Source organism: Podarcis erhardii, assembly GCF_964252035.2.
Source record: "Podarcis erhardii genome assembly, chromosome: 7".
NCBI classification, from domain to species: Eukaryota; Metazoa; Chordata; class Lepidosauria; order Squamata; family Lacertidae; genus Podarcis; species Podarcis erhardii.
The window spans coordinates 67,284,352-67,303,569 of record NC_138511.1 but is presented as its reverse complement, the minus strand read 5'-3'; the positions used below and the strand labels follow the sequence as shown (position 1 = coordinate 67,303,569).

The window sequence follows — 19,218 nt, the reverse complement described above, 5'->3', positions numbered from 1 at the left end:
ACAGGTCAACACTGAAGTTTAAAATGCAGAACTGAAAAGACAAAACAGAATTTAATAAAATATCAGAAAGTCTCCTTAAGAATGAACAACATTCAGCTTCAAATATCCTAATTGTCCTAGCTGCCACTGTGGAGATAACCACCTGGTATGTGACATTTGCCTTGGTTTTCAATACAAAGTGTATTTTAACTGCGTCATGCTGAAATCTTGTTCCAGCCAGCAGCAGGTCAGATTTAAAAAACAAACAACAAAAAATAACCCAGGAGAGGAATAGAATACAATAGAAAATTGAATATGCAACAAAGGGTTGCAGTGTGAAATGCTCCTGTTCAGCTATCCAAAAGACAGCAACACCCTCTGCTCTACCAGAATAGTCCACCCCCTCCCTCATATTTTACACCCCCCTACCGGCAAAACCAGTTTCTCACCCTGTGTGGTGGCCACTAAGTAGCTCCATTCCCACTGGGCAATTTTAGTACTCCCCAACCCCAATTTGGTTTTTGTGTGTGTGTTGCTGCAGTTCTGCAAATCTTGAGGTTTCTCAAAGTCTGCTTACACATCGATTATTCCGTTTTGGCTGCATAAAGATCCACGCTCACCTCTGAACTTTGAAAACAGAGGGAATTGCGATATTGGACAATTCCCTGGCTACCATATATGCAATGATTAAATAATGCTTTTGAGCAGCTACAGAGTGCCTTTCCCTAACCGCTAAGCAAGTGCAATAAAAACCCCTCGAATCCGAGATTAATTAAAAAACATAATACGTTGCTGTTGCTCATCCACTATCTTAACTTGTTTTTTGGAAGTGTCTTAACTGAGTGGGAGGGGTCAGGGGTTGCGTGAGAGTTACTTACTGGGGGCGGAGACCATTCCCGCGAGTGGGGAGGGGGAACGCGGTGGCCTATCCAGGGAGCGATTTATTTGTTTTATAGGGGGTTTTGCCTTCCGCAAAAGTGTGTCCCGCGAGGCAACCCGTAGACACGTGACCTCACCTGGGCTCAGGTGAAGGAGGGGCCCTGGACGCCGTTCACCTGGCTCGGCAGGTAATGCCAAGGCGGGGCTGGCGGGGCGGAAACCATTCCCGGGGGGAAGAGGGGCGCAGGGATCCAGCAGGGATCTTGGAGAGAAGCGGGCGCGGGCCCCGGGGTACCCCAGCGGCCTCGGCTAGGCTAGGCTCAGACCTACCTGTAGAAGGACTAGGCCCTGCCCAGGTGTTAATGGTGACACCAATCCCCTCGGCGCCTCGCTCGTCGCCCAGGCATCTTTCTCGATTTGGGGAGGAAGGGCTTTAACCCAGAAGATCTGAGGCCAGACCAACTTTGAGGGGACAGGCGGATGCAGGTCTGACACTTGCTTACGTGGAGAGACCACCCCACCGCATTACAGGGAATCTGCAGTAGCTTTTTCACTTCCAATCCTGCATATGAATCCCAGGGGGCCCTATCGATTTCAGGGCGAGAGTGCTGCTCCTACTGCTTATGCTCAAGTGAGTATGTTTGAGATTATAGCCTCAAGTGGAGGGGAATTGGTGATTTTTAGCCTAGAGGTTTACCAGTATTTTAAATTTGGAACTTCCTCTTGTCTGATTTAACAGGACTGTCTATGCACAGACGACTTGTATTTATTTAGTTAGCTCATAAAATGTATGCACCATTTGAAAGAAACCTCAAAGTGGTTTACAAAAAAACTGGTGTTTTTTTTGAAGACTCACTAACTTGACCAGTCCAGAGACTCTGCACCCCATAACACATGCATGCAATCTCTTTTCTTTGGAGCAAACATGTCACTCTCACTGAACTGAAAGAGTAGCCCTTAAAATGTCTGCCCCATTCTTCCTGGAATGCAGGGTAACTACTTTATTTTGCCTTTGTGGTCAGTATAGATATACTTATTGATATACTGGTGGGAGCAAAGGTTCCACTATCCAAGATCACCCTTGACTTTGTCAGAAATTTAAGGGTAGGATGGAGATTCAGAATACAGTGGTACCTTGGCTTACATACGCTTCAGGTTACAGACTCCGCTAACCCAAAAATATTACCTCGGGTTAAGAACTTTGCTTCAGGATGAGAAAAGAAATCGTGCTCCGGCAGCGCGGCGGCAGCAGGAGGCCCCCATTAGCTAAAGTGGTGCTTCAGGTTAAGAACATTTTCAGGTTAAGAACGGACCTCCGGAACGAATTAAGTACTTAACCCGAGGTACCACTGTATGTTAAGGGGGAAGTCATATGCAGTAGACTATTGCTTGGTTTATGGCTGTGGTCCTACCCACCATTGCCAGAACAGTCATCTACATATTGCACACCACCTCAGCAGTAGTTATTCTGTTTACAAATATAGTGTGGCCAAAAGAAACTGGTGGTTACTGGCTTTGGCTGTTGCACTGGGGAGCGGGGGTTACATATAACATTGGAACAGTTGTTTTGGTTGAAACCAAAGCAATAACAGGAATTATGCAGGTGTGGTAGGTGGGGGGGGGGATTCTCTTTTTAAAAAGCAAAACAAAAAACTACAAATAGGTGGCATAGCTTGATCTGATGATTCTGGAATTATTTAGCAAGGGAATCCAACAGAGAGATCTTGTGTTAGCTCAACATGTCTGTCTCCTTCCTTCATTTCAAAGTCACCCCTTTGTGCAGCAATGCTGAATGCTGGTCATAAACCTTAACTGCTCCTGTCCACCAAGGACACCCTGGCTTGAGCCTAACTGCTTAACCTGCCCCTTATTACTCTCACAAAGCCTTTTAATTCTCACCATGCATTCATGTTCTTCTGGATTTTCTTGCATCTGTAGCAGGTAGGTCCTAGAAATGTTTGTGATGAAGCCATTATCCACACACAGGGTTATATCCAATTAAGTTCTACTCAAAGTATACCGATTGAAATTAGTGGACCTAAGTTACCTAAGAACAATATAAGAAGAGCCTCCTGGCTCTGGCCAGTGGCCCATCTCACCCAACATCCTTTTCTCACTGAAGCCAACCAGTTGCTTAAGAGAAGCTTGCAAGGAGGACCTGAGTACAATAGCGCTTTCACCACTTGTGATCCCCATCAGAGGCATACTGCCTCCAGCAGTGGTGATAGTACATAGACATCATGGTTAGCGGCCACTGATTTGTCATAAAGTTAGTCATGTCCATTCATTTCAGTGGGTCTGCTCTGTGTCCCAGCTTCTGTCAACCTAGCAGTTGGAAAGCACACCAATGCAAGTAGATAAATAGGTACTGCTGTGGTGGGAAGGTAAACGGTGATTCCACGCGCTCTGGCTTCCATCACGGTGTTCCGTTGTGCCAGAAGAAGTTTAGTCATGCTGGCCACATGACCCGGAAGGCTGTCTGCAGACAAACACTGGCTCCTTTGGCCTGAAGTGAGATGAGCACCTTGCCCTTTAGTCTGGACTTAACCGTCCAAGGATCATTTACCTTCTACCTTTTTCTCTGAGTATGACTAATTTTGGATACAGCTCACAGTTCCTGGAAAAGTTCTACTTCCTCTGGAGGGTTCCCATTGCACAAGCATTGATTTGTATTAATTTAAAATATTTCTTAACTACAAGTCTTTGTACAAAGGGGTGGATAAAGCTACTTACACAAGAGAAGTGCAATGTCAAACCCTACAAATAAGCATAACAATATGCAGTAAAATGAATGAAGAGATGAATAAGGCAAAATCCCAACTAAAATGCCTAAAATGAGACATACAGAAAGGTCTTAACACAGGGTCAAAAAGATTGTAATGCTGGCACCAGAAGTGCTCCTTTAGGGAGGGGATTCTGGAGTTGGGGCACCACTGTAGAAAACACCTCTCCTTTGTAAATTCATAATGTACCCCAATTAAAGAAGTTACTTGTAGCTGGGCTTCTGCAGAGGATCTTAAAACACATGAAGGCTTTTATGTTGTTGTTGTTGTTGTTAATTATTTATTTGGACTTATTAGGTGCTTCTTACCTAAGAGCATGGGTCCCACCGAAGTGCTAACTATGACCTTTAAAGCCCTTAATTGGGCTTGCCAGTGTGGCATCTATGAGAACAATGGTGCCATTGAGTCCATTCCCTGGTGCTGACAACACCTCTGAGCCCGCCCCCCCCCCCGGCCCCTTGGTCATGAGATGGTGGAGGTGATTACCTTTTTCTCCCTCAAAAAGTTCATAGAGCTGAAGGATGAAGTTGGAAGTGTGGTGCTGCCCTCCCTTCCTTTTTCAATCTGATGTGTTTTTTCAGGCACATTCAACTGGATCTGACTTCTAGCAAGATCCCTTGAAAAAGTGAAGGTGGTGCGCACACTTTCTTTTTTTCTCTCTCTAGGCGGGTGAGGGCTGGTTTGGGAAAGGGGGAAGAGAAGTGACCAGAGGGGACGGTACCAGGGATGGATTAAGACCTTTAGAGGTCCAAAGCACTTAAAAGATTTAGGCCACCCCCCCTCCCCATATATATATCTAATTTTAATATAAACAATAATAAACCGTAAAATAATTCGCCGCCGCCAAAATAAAAAGAAACCTACAATAAGATGGAAAACAATGTTGATTTTTGTATATTTGTATAAATAATGTTGTTTTTTGTTCAGCTGTGCCATATGGTCCATGGTAAATCTGGCAATGGAAAAATTCAGTGGTGCCCCCCTTTTCATTGATGCTCTAAGCACATGCTTATTTTGCTTAATGGTTAATCCAGCCCTGGATGGTACTCATACCACTTGCTCAAAAATCCAAAGACTTTAAACAGTTGGCAACCCCTGCCTTAATGGTTTAGGGCCCAGTTATTTAAAAAAAGGCTGCCTACCCCCATGCAAACCTGCCAGATATTTAAGCTTCTTGACAGTGGCCCTACTCATACACCTGTCGGGGAAAGAGGCCAGGCTAGCAGACAGGAAGGATTGGGGCTTTTTCCATCGTGGCTCCACAATTGTGAAGCTCCCTAACCCATGATACACAATCAGACTCCTTCTTGATATCACTTAAGAGGGACCTAAATGCATTTTTAAATTTGTATTTGTGACTGCTTTTTGGGGGGATATGCAAGAGGTAAGGAGCTTCTTAACTTTGTTCAGATGGATGGCTAATGGAACTGGATTGGAAGAAGGGAGAATGATTTACCGCTGCTATTGACATTAGCGAAATGTTTGATATTTGTATGTCATTTTATAATTGTTTTAATATCTTAGTCAGCTGCCCTGGGAAAGCAGTCTCTTTTGCACAGTTACAAACTAAGAGAAACGAATCCTCTGAATCTACTTAACAAAAACAAAACTTTTCCTTTTTGTCTTTGTGAGCACAGGATATTCTGAAATGGACGAAGCGGCTGCTTAGGGTCTAGATTAACCCCAAAGAAGACAAAGCAAAAGGTAAATAACAAAAAAGGAGAGGGGTTTTTTGGGGGGAGGGAGGGAGAAGAGAAGGGAGATGGAAAAAGTCGGCACAAAAATTATGACATGCTCTGTGCTGGGGGAGGGGGAATCCTGCCTTTCTTCCCTCAGGCCACTCTATTTCTGTCTTCAAGGAAAGCTGAATTCTTTGTTAGACCTGTACAAATAAGGCAAAATGAGATCATTTGCACGATTCCTTAATTTGTATAATCCTGCAATATTTATGGCATTCCATAACTTGATTCTGGCTTTGCCATTACAAGGAGCTCTGTGTGATGCCAAAGCTCAGACTCTCCCCTTCACCACTGGAGGTTTTCTTCAGCCACTCTTCCACCTCCTGAAGCTTCAGCCACCCAGCGCCCACATAGGACAGGTGTGTTGTGTGTGCACAGAACTCCCACCACCAGCCACAACCACCCCAGACACATTGTACATGTCTTTTCCTGGCTCATCCTCACTTCAGCTTCCTGCAGGCATATCTACCCTTCCAAAAGCTATGCTTGAAAGCCCTGGGCAAAAATTCCATATGACACAAAAGGTTGCACTTGGAAAGCAAAGTTGGCAAGCCTTGTCTTCAACACCAATAACAGAAGTGCTTTCTGTTTATATGTGGGGTCATCTGGAACTCCATTGTATCTTCAAAGGGCTAGAAACTTGATTTATTTTTATTTCAAACAGAAAGTTGATCTTCTCAGGAAACTGCATTCTGCATCCAATGTTGCCACATGTGCTTCCATTGAATTGCAGCACATAATGCAAAGGGTGGAGGGTAAGAATCTGAAGTGGGCACTAGTACAGAAAATCTTTGTTGCACAGCTTGTTGGCCTCTTAAGGGAGCCTCATGGGAAACTTGTATCATCCGACACCTATATACACTGTTGGAGGAGGGTCTTTGGTGCATTCCCAGTGCCCAAAGGAGTTTTTAATTAGAAAACTGGCAGTATTGTGGCCATGCTCCCTAATAATAATAATAATAGTAGTAGTAATAATAATAATAGTAATAATAATAATAGTAATAATAATAATAATTTTATATTTATACCCCGCCCTCCCCAGCCAAGGCCGGGTTCAGAGCGGCTTACAAACAATAATAAAAACAAGAAGTATGATTACAACTTAAAAACAAAAATAAAATACAACATTAAAATAATGGAACATTAAAATATTAAAATGTAGCCTCATCGCAGGAGGAGAAGGAAAAAGAGAGAGAGAGAGAGAGAGGGAGGGAGGGAGGGAGGGAGGGAGGGAATCAAATTGGCTCCAAGCCAAAGGCCAGGCAGAACAACTCTGTCTTACATATAAACAGAAAGAGGGGACATGTGAGGCAAAGAGGTGCTGGGATTCAGAATATGGCACTCAGTCCTGCCAGCCTTTCATCGTTCCTTCTCTGAGCCACTTGCAATCTCTGCTTTGTGGGATTTTTGTGCAGCTACAGATCCCACACTACAGCAGCAGTAACATGGAACCTAATACCAAGTGAATCTTGACCGTAGCAGACTCTTGCTGTCCTGGTGGAGGCAGAACTTGAGCATCTTAACCTCTTTCTCTTCTGCCGCTTCTGCTCAGGTCATCTGAATTTGATGGGGAGCATGTGTGTTTGAGCATGTGTGGTTTTTGTTTTCTGTTTTTTTCCTCTCTTCCTGTCAGGAGTTGAAAGGGTGGCAAGTCATGCTTGGAAAGACACAAGGACATCGCCAAAACCTAAGCAGCTACCACCAGCCCCCTAAAGATGTTGCGGTACCCCAGCAGATCAACTCTCCCAGAGCGACTGACATTAGCTTGGAGGTGTTCAGTGGCTCTACCCCTGAGCTCAAGCAAACCCGCAAGCCAACACGAGCTGCGAGAAGCCGCAAAGCCGACCCCAAAGATGCTAGTGGGAGGGAGGGCGAAACGAGTACCTTTATCCCTGGCGCTGTGGAGACCCCCCGGCCCCCATGCTGCCCCACTCTGTCCCAGGCCTGGAGTGTTTACAAAGCGATCTTCTGCTGCATTGTGACATGCGGGGACTGCTTCAGGGACTGCCCTTCTAGGAGCCTCTACAATGAGGCACTGACAGATGAGAGCCGAGAGTGCAATGGGCGTTCACCAAACAGTCCTGCCAATAGCTCCCCTGCTGAAAAAAACGGGAGCCAAACCAAAAAGAGCACGATCGGGAGCAGTTTCAGCTACCCAGATGTGAAACTGAAAGGGATCCCAGTGGGGATTTATACACCTAGCCCCCACACAGATACTGATTCATGCTACAAGGAGCCTCTTCCGGAGAAGATAGCCAGGAACAGCATAGAGAAGCAACCTCTCCCCAGCAGCCTTCGAAGCTCTGAGGATTACTCCGCCGACGATTTGGATACCGACAGTGACAGTGACCCAAAGAATAGCTCTATATCCAGTGGTCGGATTGATTACCTGATCCACAGGAAACTGACCGAGCTCTTCAGCATTCACCAAATTGACGAGCTGGCCAAGTGTACGTCGGACACCGTCTTCCTGGAGAAGACCAACAAGATCTCAGACCTCATCAACAGCATCACTCAGGACTATCACTTGGATGAGCAGGATGCCGAATGCAGGCTGGTCCGGGGGATCATACGCATCAGCACGCGCAAGAGCCGGGTCCGACCCCGCGTTTCTGTCCCGACCCGCCCGAGTCTGGAGGAGAGCATGAGCAGAGGCAATCTGCCAGACAGTGGCAACGAGACCATGTTGGCATCTGTGCTCCCTAGCGAAGGAGGTACGTATGAAGCTTTGTGCTGTGTGTAGAGCAAAGGGGAGCCATAATATTCAAGGGTAATGTACCACAGATACACTAAAAAGCCTATGAAGTATGGAGCTTTTTAATACATATTAGAGAGAGAGAAGAAGAAATAAGCAAATATGCATGAGTAGTTAAGCACCAGTTTTTATACCAGATCTGGTTTCTCTCGGTGGTAGTTATTCCAATTCCCATGCACCATATACAAAGAAATAGCCTGTATTTTAGCCCAATTTGCTTAACAAACAACACTAATCCTCCCCTGGAGTCAGCATTCATAGGTACTCTACGTTCCCAAATTGCAAAAGGATGCCACTGTAGGTCCTAGCTCTGTGCATTACAATATGGCGGTGGGCAACTTTAAAGCTTTGGAAGCTGGAGTAATGTGGGAGACCCTGGCCAAATCCCTGTTTGGTCAGAAAGATCACTGGGTGATTTTGGATCAGTTGTCCATTTGCACCTATGTCCCCCTGCTGGGAAGGCCTGTTGTGAAGATGAAACTGGATGGAGGGTGGAGACGATAGTGGCAGCAGGGAACAAAGTATGCTACCCTGAGCTGCTTGCAGGAGTGATAGAATAAGAATGCAATAAAATCCTTTGGTGGGCATGCTTGTATGTATACTCCTCTCCCACATGCACGTGCATATCCCTCACTCTTCCTAAGTAGGTTCAAACAGCCATCTTTTCCCAAAGTGTCACAGTTGCCACACCGGCATGTTTTAAGATGTGGAGAGGCCCAGGGGCTGAATGTGCATTTGAGTGGCCCCTTCCTTCACACACAAACCTACATCAATGTCATTTATACCCCTCAACTGGAGTGCACTGTTTCGTCAGTATGAATGTGGCCCCTGCTTGTGTGAGGCCTGGGGCCATTACCTCCTCTAAAAAGGAGAAGGGGCATTGTGTTGCCACCTAGTAGGAGCCTTCTGCTAGGGTCAAATGCATGGGGTGTTTGCAGCCAACACTCCCTGATAAGCTATGAAAATCCAGCTTGGAAGGCTACCTGAATTCATGCTTTTTTCTTCGCTGTAGGCCAGAAATGCCTGGGAGGCAAGCAAAGGAGAAGGCTTTTATGTCTCTCACATGCACCCCCAATGCCAGGGATGGAGAGCCCTATCCCTCCACTTGTTGTTGGACTCCTAACAGACCCAGCCAACATAGTCAGTTATGAGGGGTGATGGGAGCTGTAGTCCAGCAATATCTTGAGATTCACAGGTTTCCTGCTATAGGTTATCAGTAGCTTCTTATTTTGAATGACTTGAAAATATTCGCTCATAGCTAAGGTAGCATATGGTGGGCTCTCCTTTAGCAACTGGATCTAGCCACTAGAAGACTCAGCAAAGACTTGAACCAAAATCCCACTTCAGCAGCTGAGTCATTCTCCAAGTTACTACCTCTAAGCCTCAACCTCGTATTTGCAAAAAGGGGTATAACGGCAACACAGTTTGAAGGGTGATGATGAGAAGGAATGGAAGAATGAGGGTGGACTACAAACTGAAATAAGCTCAAGTTTTCTTACATAAGATCCTGGATACATTTGGGGGTTGTAACATTTTGTGCACTCACTATCAAACTGGCTATACCCTTGTCTGTTTCACAGAGGCAAACCTGGCTGTGTTGCCCAGTGTGTGCTCATCAGCTCCCCGTTTCCCCACATTCACACACTTAGCGGTTTGGGTATATCCCTAAAATATGTAGATGCCAAATGATGTGTGTTTCCTTTCAAATTTCTTCTTCTTCTTTTGGTTATCTGTCTTCTAGATTTCCCTGTTCAGATATCTGTAGAAACCACAGCAGATATGAAAGCCAGGAACATGCGGCACGGAGCATACAGCGCTGCTGGTAAGCCATCTTCACAGAATGAATCATGTTACCTCCTTTTTCCATTTGCGACCATCGAGCCATCACCGCCTTCCCAAAGTGAGCCTGAAGTCACTTATAATTAGGCTCATTATAAACGTTGTTTGCAGGCCGTACTATTGTTTGTTACTAAGCAAGGTATTGACTTGGGTTTTATATTGAAATAATAGCATGAGCCTTATTCAGGCGTTCAACTTGCAGAATGAATAATCGTATAGAGCTCTGGCGGTGCCCACTGTACCAGCCCCCCACCAACATTGCAACCCTACCCCTAACCCATCTATGCTTTTGGGGGAACCTGCAGAACTCTGCACAGTCAAGATTCCCCATGTGGTTCCCAAGATTCCCCCACGTGATTCTCAAACTATTTGTCCCCTGGACCTGTTGAAAATTGCTGAAGGTCTTGGCAAACCACTTAATGATTTTTCTGCCTGTTTAGCAATGGTAATTTGCTGCAGCCTTATTCCTTTAAGGAAGACAGAGCCTTCTTCCAACCGCTCCATTCTGCAAACCACCTAGTTTCGAAGAACATTGGAATGGCTGCTGTACTTGCCTTTATTCTCAGAGAGAGACAGCCTCTGCATCTTCTGCTTTTCACACACATACATTGTTCTTCAGTATCCTATGGAAGCAGTAAGGGTGCACTTAGTTTTTCACACATGATTTCTCTATATTGGCTTTATTTCTGTTAAATAAATCATGACACAGTATAAGATGCCTTGTGTTGTTGTTCATCTGAGGTTGTATTTACCTAATTTTAAGACCTGCTAAGGAACAAATGATTGCTATTAGGTCTCCATATGTAAAACCACATAATTCAAAGAGGGTGCACTTTCTTTTCCCCATGACTGTACATATAACTGCACAACTCCATAGAATCAGTGCCACACACACACACAAATGAAGCTGAGTCATGGACTGTTGGTGGTCCATGGATCACTCTTTGGGAACTGCTGGCTTAGAGCACAGCTCTGCTCCATGCAGTTTAATCATCATGCAATTTGAATATTCAAATGTAGAAATGGGTAACACCAACTGGTCCTGGGGATCCAACTGCAAATTAATTCGACGATTTCCTTTGAACAAGTGATCATGCACGTTTATTTATGTTATTGGGAATTCTGGAAAATCAGGTGTTCAACTGAAGGTGCATGGGGTATGTTGTCTAAACAGCGCTTCTGAACTCCAGGGCTAGGAAACTTGTGACACAGCCCTGAATTATCAACTTGTTTATAGAGATTATAAGAAGGGGTGAGACCCTGTCAGCATAATGCACATCTGCTCAAAGATTTGCTCTGGCTGCCAATAAATTCAAGGTGTTAATATATAAAACCTGCAACAGCTTCAGACCCATGTACTTGAAGCATCTCCTTCCCCTATATGCTCCCACTTTGGAACTGGTGCTTTTAAATGACCCACTCTGCACTTGCAAGAAACCAGTCTTTTATCGTGGCAGCACCAATTTTCTGAAATCCCCTACCTGTTAATGTCAAGCAGGCAATTCTCTTGTATTATTTTTGACAGCTGCCCAAAAATGTTTTATGTGGGCTAGTCTACCCAAAACATGTAATGAATATTTTATACCATTTTATGTAAACCGTTTAGAGATATATTTTTGATCCTGTGATACATACAATTGGCTTGAGTGCAAAGTAAACCCATTCCTGCCTTCTGCCTAATGAGCCCAAAGGCACTGGTAGGATTTGCAAGCCCTTTGCTTTGGCAGCAGGATGGGTGGAATGTTCTCCTATGTGACTTTGGGGTTGGTTTTATTTATTGGCTTAATTATTTCAGTGTTACTGATGAATGAGGAGAATTGGAGACATGACTTGAGAAGAGAGCGTAGCAACTAATTCCAGTCACTACTTCTTTCCCCATGATAATCCTGTTTTAAAATTCTTGGATGAGCCTAGCTTTTTAGCCTATACCCTCTTCCACACACATTTCTGGCTATGGTCTTGCTGACCTGTTTTAATATATGCAACAACCTTTGGTAACGTCATTCTTTTTCTGCTAGCCGTGGAGAGAGGCAAAGTACTATACAAGGTACGGAAGCCCTGCTGTCTGGCAGCTGGAAATGGTTCTCTCTCTGCCGGCTTCTTCCTGAGGTTTCCCAAGGCCATTGCCTGTGTTTTTCTGACCCTTCTTTGCACAGCCTTGAAGGCTAAGAACTTGCTCTTGGTTTTTACAGGCTCGCCGAGATTCTTAGGAGTTTTGACTTCTCTCCTGCAATACCTGTTTCCACACAAGTGATTGGTGGGATTGGAGGGTGGAGGCTGCATAAATCTGAGTCACAGAGACAGGGGAGACCTTATAGTCCAGCTGCCTGCTTAATGCAGGACACAACTATGGCTATCCCTAACAGCTGTCATTCAGCCTCTGCTTAAGTTATTCCAGTGAAAGAGAGCCTACTCTCTCCCATGACAGTCTTTCCCATTGCCAGACAGCTTTTGCCATGATTGTATTATGGAATGCAGGCTGTAATGTCTGATGTGGAATCTACCGGGTTAAGTAGGGTACAAAGAATCTCAGGTTCTGTTTGTTCTTACCAAAAGTCAGGTTCTAGTCCTCATGGCTGTGGACTTTTTGAGAGGGATCCACTGCTTGCGTTGGAATATAGGGGTTGCAGCGTACCATTTTTGCAGATATTTTCTTCTTCTTCTACCCCTTTCCTAGTTATGCCATAGTCCTGTATGGCTCTCCTCTCCCTCTTCTTGTTCCTTCTGCCTCCTGTTCTTAGGGTTAAAATGGCTGCCAAGAGCAGCATCACCGGTGTGCCTTAGCTGTGCTTTAGCAGACACCGACTATGACACAGTTTGAGAGCACCTTGCACACAGCTTGTGGTCAAGCTACATTCCCCGAGCTTGATGCAAGAATGGCTGGGTGCAGTTCTTGGGTCTTACATGGGATCTTGGGTTAGTTATAAACAGGGCTGTGAGTCTTCTGCACATCCATGATGCAGGGTTTGGCTAAGAATGCTGGCTTTCTTTCCCCACCTACCTCTCAAGATGAGCTTCAAGTTTTTGTAGCTACAAAGAGACATGCAGTTAAGTCTTCTTCAGCTGAACATGAAACAGCACTTCTGTAGTCTACTGGGCTTTAATGCTGTTTCTTTATGGCAAACAGAAAGAGGGGCCTCATCTGCATTATATATTTAAAGCAGTATCATAGGATCCTAGACTTGTAGAATTGGAAGGGACCCCAATCTTATGTAGTCCTGCAATGCTAAATAATTCCTAACAGATGGCCATCCAGCCTCTGTTGGGCTGGAGAGTCCACCTCTTTCTGAGGTAGTCCGTTCCACTGTCGAAAGCTCTTAACATCTGGAAGTTTCCCCAAATGTTTAGTCAGAATCTTCTTTCGTGTAATTTGAATTCATTGGTATCATACCACTTTAAACAGTTATGGCTTCCTCCAAAGAGTCCTGGGAACTGTACTTCGTTAAGGGTGCTGAAAGTGGTTAGGAGACCCCAATTTCCCTAATAGAGCTGTGATTCCCAGAGTTCTGTGGGAAGAGGGGTTGGCTATTGAACCACTGTGGAATTGTAGCTCTGTGAGGGGAATAGGGGTCTTCATGCAACTCCCAGCACCTTTAACAAACTACTGTCCCCAGGATTCTTTGTGGGGAATCCAAGACTATTTAAAGTAGTATGATACTGCTTTAAACGTATGGTGCAGATGGGTCCAGGGTTTAAAAAAACAACTAAAAAGCAACCATGTTTACATAAATATGAGAAGACGCTGTTTTCCTGCATTGTGATTTTCAGTCCAATAAATGATGAATTGGTTCCATTTTTTGTGAGAAGGTCTGTTTATTTTTCTCTACTTCTTTGACAGATGTGGTCTGTCAGTTTACCCATTTGTGCAATTTCATATCTTCCACTGTGGATGGAAAATGGAATTTCCAACAGCTGAGCAAAACCTTTTTGCTGCAGTTAAACAGCTTAACAAATAATACAAGAGGGGTGGACAGATTTCAGGCTTGTTGGATCTACTTTTTTCTCCTTTTTTACTAGAACCTAAAGATGTACAAACCAAGAGCCAAGTACAAAAGTCGTGCAGAATGAAAGAGCAAGAGTCCCTCTGAGCACATTCTGAGCCTCGGAACTTGGTTCGAGTACCAGAACTGACCTGAGCTCACAATTCTTTCTTTTTTTAAAAGTCCACTCCCAGTTACCAAATCTTCATCTCAGCAACATAATTGGGGTGGGGAGAGCTGTTTGGTTGTTGCATTTGTTAATCAGTTGTGGGTTGGAAATCCTTGTTAATCCATTGCACATCACCCAGTAGATCCTGAACTACCTCTTGCCCTATAACTATTATATGTACCGGGGCGGGCAACCACTGGACCGTAGGCCTAATTAGGACCACAGCACCATTTGGACCTCAGGACCATTTTGCCCAAGACACTCATGCCTGGGGCAGGTTAAGGTGTAGGTGGGTCCAAGGGGGCTTGCAGTAGGTGCTGCCACCATCATGATATCAGTTGATTGACAGGGGAGTTGTCCTAGCCATATGTCAAACTTCGCCCCCAGGGACTAGGGAAAATAAGGAACCCTAAGGCTGGCAGAAGTCCATAACAGCCAAAAGTGGACTGAGTATGTTCCATGGGCATGGAATGCTGAATGACTGCCAGCTGGTGGAATGGACTGTCTGTAATCTTGAACAGGAGCACTTCACACAAAACTCTGTTGCAGATGCAACTTGTGGTCTCCAAAATGTCAAATTGCAGCCTCTTGGGAACTTAAAGTAAAACAAATTTGACCAATTCAAATTTCCAGAATTATTCATTCATTCATTCTCTCTCTCTTTCCCCCTCCCCCCCTCTTCACTGAATTTGGGGTGGGTGGGTGTGCTGATGATATACAGCCCTGGTTATAGTACAGTGTTCCAGCTTATCCTTTGGGTATGCATTTTCCAGGCTTTTGTATATTATGTATAAAACTCGGTGTGATCTGTTATTTACAACAAAAACTAAAACTAAAACACCCTCTTCTTTGTTTTCCCCTCTCAAGGATCTCCCCTGAGCAGAGGCTCTTCTTTCCAGGATACAGAGACAGATTCCTCTGGAGCTCCTCTGCTGAAAGTATATTGCTGAAAAATGGACCTCGGGAACTAACGTGCTAGGCAGCGAGGCCACGGGGCAAGTTCCCGATTTCTAAATGACAAATACGATGCCACTTTATTTTGTTTGTCAATTTTTAATAATTGAACTTGACTCCCTTAACTTGCATTTTAAGGGAGCCTCATAAGCAGATTGTTGTCTAGCAGCAAAATGACAAGAAAAGGATATTGGCACCAGCCATAAGTTGGGCTTTCCCAAAATGCCTGGTTCTGGTGCCATTTTCCAAGATAGATTCTGCTGTAAACTTGCCTTCAGATGACCAAGCTAGTGCCTTTTTCACTACATCCATAAGCAACTTTTTGCTGTAATGGACGTTAAGTAGCAGTGATGGTTTTTTTGCACACGTCTTTCTAAGTGTGATCATCCCACTAGTGTAAGGGCTCCTGTTATGCAATATCCCACATTAAGTTGGTTTGATGGTGCTTGGAGACCTTGAAGACATCTTTCTACATCTGTCGTTACTTAATACAGTATGCTTGGCTCAAGAGTACCACATCTGTGCCTTGGATGGACTGTGTTGAGCGAGTGATGATGAAACAGCTTTCAATGATGGCAAATTGACATGAATGATGGCAAATCAACTTTCAAGCAGTGTGTAATCCGTGGCCATCCTACAGACTTTCTAACTAAGTTAACGCAAGCTGCTTGGAAAACCAGCCAAGACGTGACTTCATATGGCTTGCCAACCATTTGTTGCAGAGCATTGTTTCAATCAACTGACAACCATCATCCAGGGTTGGAAATGATAGCTAGATTGGGGCTTGCTATGAAAAACCATAGCACTCGGCATCACATGTCATTTTCAGTTCTTTTTTTCTAAGCCCATCCCGCTCTACATCAAAGTTAAGCCTTGGATGGTAAAAGAAGAAACCAGTTTATAAACAAGCCAGCTTTTACATCAAGCAAATCATAGCTTTCATAGTAATTTTCAAGCCTCAGAATGACATTTAGAAACTTGATACATTTTTTCTCATATGGAACGTCAAGGAGTTTGCGATGGATGGGGATCCACAGTGTTTCTGGGACATTTAACTTGAAATTCAAACTGGTTTGAAACCCATTTACGTTGTTTTGCTTCCCTCAGATAGCAATGTGAATTGTTACTAGCCATCCTTTTAGTAATCCTATAGTCTGTTGACAGAATAAAGGTACCCAGGGCTCCTTTGTTCAGAGCCCTTTTCACCTTTGTGCTTCAAATTCAGGCTGCTTTGATTTCAGTGGCAGAAGAGCTGAGATGTTGATGAAATGTTCTGCAACTGCGGATGGGTAGTTTCCAACGACGGCTGTGCAAAAAGACTCTTGTCCCTGGAGCTGTTGCCATAGAGGATGGCAGCATCACACTGACCCACTGATAAGTGTGGTGTAACATTCGGCTTAGCTGGGCAGAGCAAGCACGTTTGTGTAATGTTATTAAACAGTGGCCACAGTCCAGAGCCCCACAACTCTGCATACTGTTTTTGGAGCTCTTGGGAGGATGCATATGTTGTGAGGGGGACAGGGGAGAGAGAGAACGCATAGTTCTCCCTTTCCCTCACCCCCACTAACATCTCGTGAGTGAATTCCTTCTCCTTTCTGTTCCCCCAACCCCAGTACTCTCACTTGGAGTCTTCCCAGATTGGACCAGTGTGTGTTTTGTTCTTTGCAGAAGACTGCAGGGAAATCCTCAGCCAGGTTAATTCATGCAGCTGGTGGCATTTTGGTGATTTGCTGTATACTTATCTTCATTTTTAACTTAGGCTTGATCAGAACTGGTAGCAGTGTATAATTTCCCCTCTTTTAAATGTGCACACTTAGTTGTCAGTAACACACTGGATACACAATACTGTGCTGATTTTTTAAAAAGTGCCAGTCACTCCCCACTGTTGCCTCTCTCTTTCTCTCCTGCACCTTTCTGTTTAGTACCTTAACTTGCCTGGAGGGGACATTTTTGAAATAGTAGTGTGTTTTCTTTGGGAAAGGAGCTAATATGGAAAATACATGTCCTTTTGCTCTTTTTGAAAAGCCAGTGAACTTTTAAAAAATAGTAATGACGATTATGATGATTTTTTTTAAAAAATCTACCCCTCTTCCACCCATACCAAGGTATGGGTTTAATCTCAAGGATGACAGCAGCATTTAGGAATGGGTTCCGATGTTGCCTTTTGCAAATACCATGAACTTTGCATAATGTTCTAATGGTTTGTTTGTTCCACTTGCAAATATGTTCCACTTGCAAATATGTACATATTTTTATTGATTATTAATTTCAGTTGACAAAAACATACCCACAAATGGAATACAGAACTTAACAGTTGTTCAGGAAAGAAAGAAATCAGTTGATGGTTGTGGTCTTAAAACATTCGAAAGTAGGCAGTCAAATGAAGGTCCTTCGCAGGGTTCTGTGTGTCAATGGAGGGTGAAAACCGTGTTCAATTGTCTTAACAAAGTCAATAAAAGGATACCATGTTGTACAGAAGAAGACGCGAGTCCTTTTTTTCCAGATCAATGTTCCTTTCACGAGGTAGTTTGTCCATAAGCACAATGTCCCGTACTTGCAAAATTCAAGCTTCAAAAAGTTTTGCAGTTAAAGGCTTTCCAGTTCTTTGTTTATCACTAATCAATCTGCAACGAAGGATGAGATATTTATTAATTGTATTCTTAATCTGAAGAGTAAAATAAAAGGGCTAGTTTTGGGTCTCATCATAGTGACTGTCCTGTCATCTGATTAATTATTTGAAAGAATAATTTTCCCCAAAAGAGAATGAATGGGGCAAAAAGATTATTAGGGAACTAGGCAAATTACATTCCTGCCAGCAGAATTTGGATGTATTGTTAATTTTATTCAATCTGACTGGGCACATGTGCTATTTTTAGAGCATTTTCTCAAGTCCTAATTGAGAGAGATCCGAATGGTAGTCTAGTCCAATTTTGTTTCCATAGTTGTTCCTCTAGCTCTTCTCCACAACATTTCCCCCATTTTATTCTTAATAAAATGAAATAAGAGGAGGGGTAGCAAGAGGATTTTATATAGTTTGGAAATAATTCCTTTTTCCAGTGTGTTGGTAGTATCAAATAATTGTTCAAAGCTGTTTAGGTTGAGTAGTGTCTGAGCCCTTAGGTTTGGTTGGTTTAGGAAGCGAATGATCTGTTGCATGTGGTCTGGAACTCCCCTTTCAAGCAGCATTTGATGACCCTGAAAAATAAGAGCAAATTCCTATGGGGAGCAGTATCAGTTGTGGGTCTGAACAGATAAGGAAGCCAAATGGTGTAGGCTTGTGTGGTCTTAAGGAAAATGCTTCAAATGTGCCCAAGGTGGATTAAGTCTCTGCCTCTTTGTCAGAGAACAGATAGCTTCAGGGGATATCAAAGGTTAGAACACACTGGACTTGATGAACCAGTTTTCCCCTTTCTCCTACTACTAGGAGAAAAATCTCCCCCCCCAGCTTTCACCATCAACAACTTCTGCAGAAAAAGGAAATTTTAAGCTTCTACCAGTGACTCTCTGAGATGACAATAAAAAACAAGGAACAGGGGTGTGCACACCATAATAAGCTTTGAGCCATCCCAAATAAATACAAGTTGACACTCTGCAGTCAGAAGAAAGCACCACTGGGAGTTCAGTGGCAGTTACTCCCAGGAAATGATGCATGGGATTGCAGTCATGCTGATCCTAATAAACTGGGCATTATATGTATTGCTGCTACCCACCCAGCCCAAAGCAGGGGTAAAATATACAGTGGTACCTCAGGTTACATACACTTCAGGTTACAGACTCCACTAACCCAGAAATAGTGCTTCAGGTTAAGAACTTTGCTTCAGGATGAGAACAGAAATCGTGCTCCGGCGGTGCGGCAGCAGGGGGAGGCCCCATTAGCTAAAGTGGTGCTTCAGGTTAAGAACAGTTTCAGGTTAAGTACTGACCTCCAGAACGAATTAAGTACTTAACCCGAGGTACCACTGTATTATGAATCAACTCAGCTGCTTTTCTTTTTGACTGTCCTTGGTGTGACTGTGGGGCATAATCAGCTCCTGCTGTTTAAAATGTGGTCATGAGCGCTCATTTTTGTTTCAGTGGAAAGTAACAATAGAGCTGAGGTGGCCACCTTCTCTTCTCCAGTTCATTGATTTCCATTTTTCAT

General features: G+C 44.0%; 1 protein-coding gene across 4 annotated transcripts; it reads left to right on the top strand.

Moving 5' to 3' along the window:
* The first annotated feature begins 936 nt into the window (after positions 1 to 936).
* KDF1 (keratinocyte differentiation factor 1) lies at positions 937 to 17,558 on the top strand. 4 transcript variants are annotated; one of them, XM_081869311.1, is made up of 6 exons: positions 937 to 1,046; positions 5,279 to 5,345; positions 7,014 to 8,094; positions 9,877 to 9,957; positions 11,993 to 12,021; positions 14,991 to 17,558. In XM_081869311.1, the coding sequence occupies exons 3-6, from the start codon at positions 7,035 to 7,037 to the stop codon at positions 15,000 to 15,002; spliced, it is 1,182 nt and encodes a 393-aa protein (XP_081725437.1). In that variant the 5' UTR covers positions 937 to 1,046; positions 5,279 to 5,345; positions 7,014 to 7,034; the 3' UTR covers positions 15,003 to 17,558. The 4 variants fall into 4 exon arrangements, with proteins under 4 accessions (XP_081725437.1, XP_081725434.1, XP_081725435.1 ...); XM_081869308.1 differs by lacking the exon at positions 11,993 to 12,021 and having other exon boundaries at positions 939 to 1,046; XM_081869309.1 differs by lacking the exons at positions 937 to 1,046; positions 11,993 to 12,021 and adding an exon at positions 1,251 to 1,390 and having other exon boundaries at positions 5,280 to 5,345.
* Positions 17,559 to 19,218: the final 1,660 nt, after the last annotated feature.

Excerpts from the sequence above, each read along its gene's own strand:
- KDF1 (XM_081869308.1), top strand. The coding sequence starts at position 7,035 with ATGCTTGGAAAGACACAAGGACATCGCCAAAACCTAAGCAGCTACCAC. Across the intron at positions 8,095-9,876 it reads TGTGCTCCCTAGCGAAGGAG|ATTTCCCTGTTCAGATATCT; the intron begins GTACGTATGAAG and ends TCTGTCTTCTAG. Across the intron at positions 9,958-14,990 it reads CGGAGCATACAGCGCTGCTG|GATCTCCCCTGAGCAGAGGC; the intron begins GTAAGCCATCTT and ends TCCCCTCTCAAG.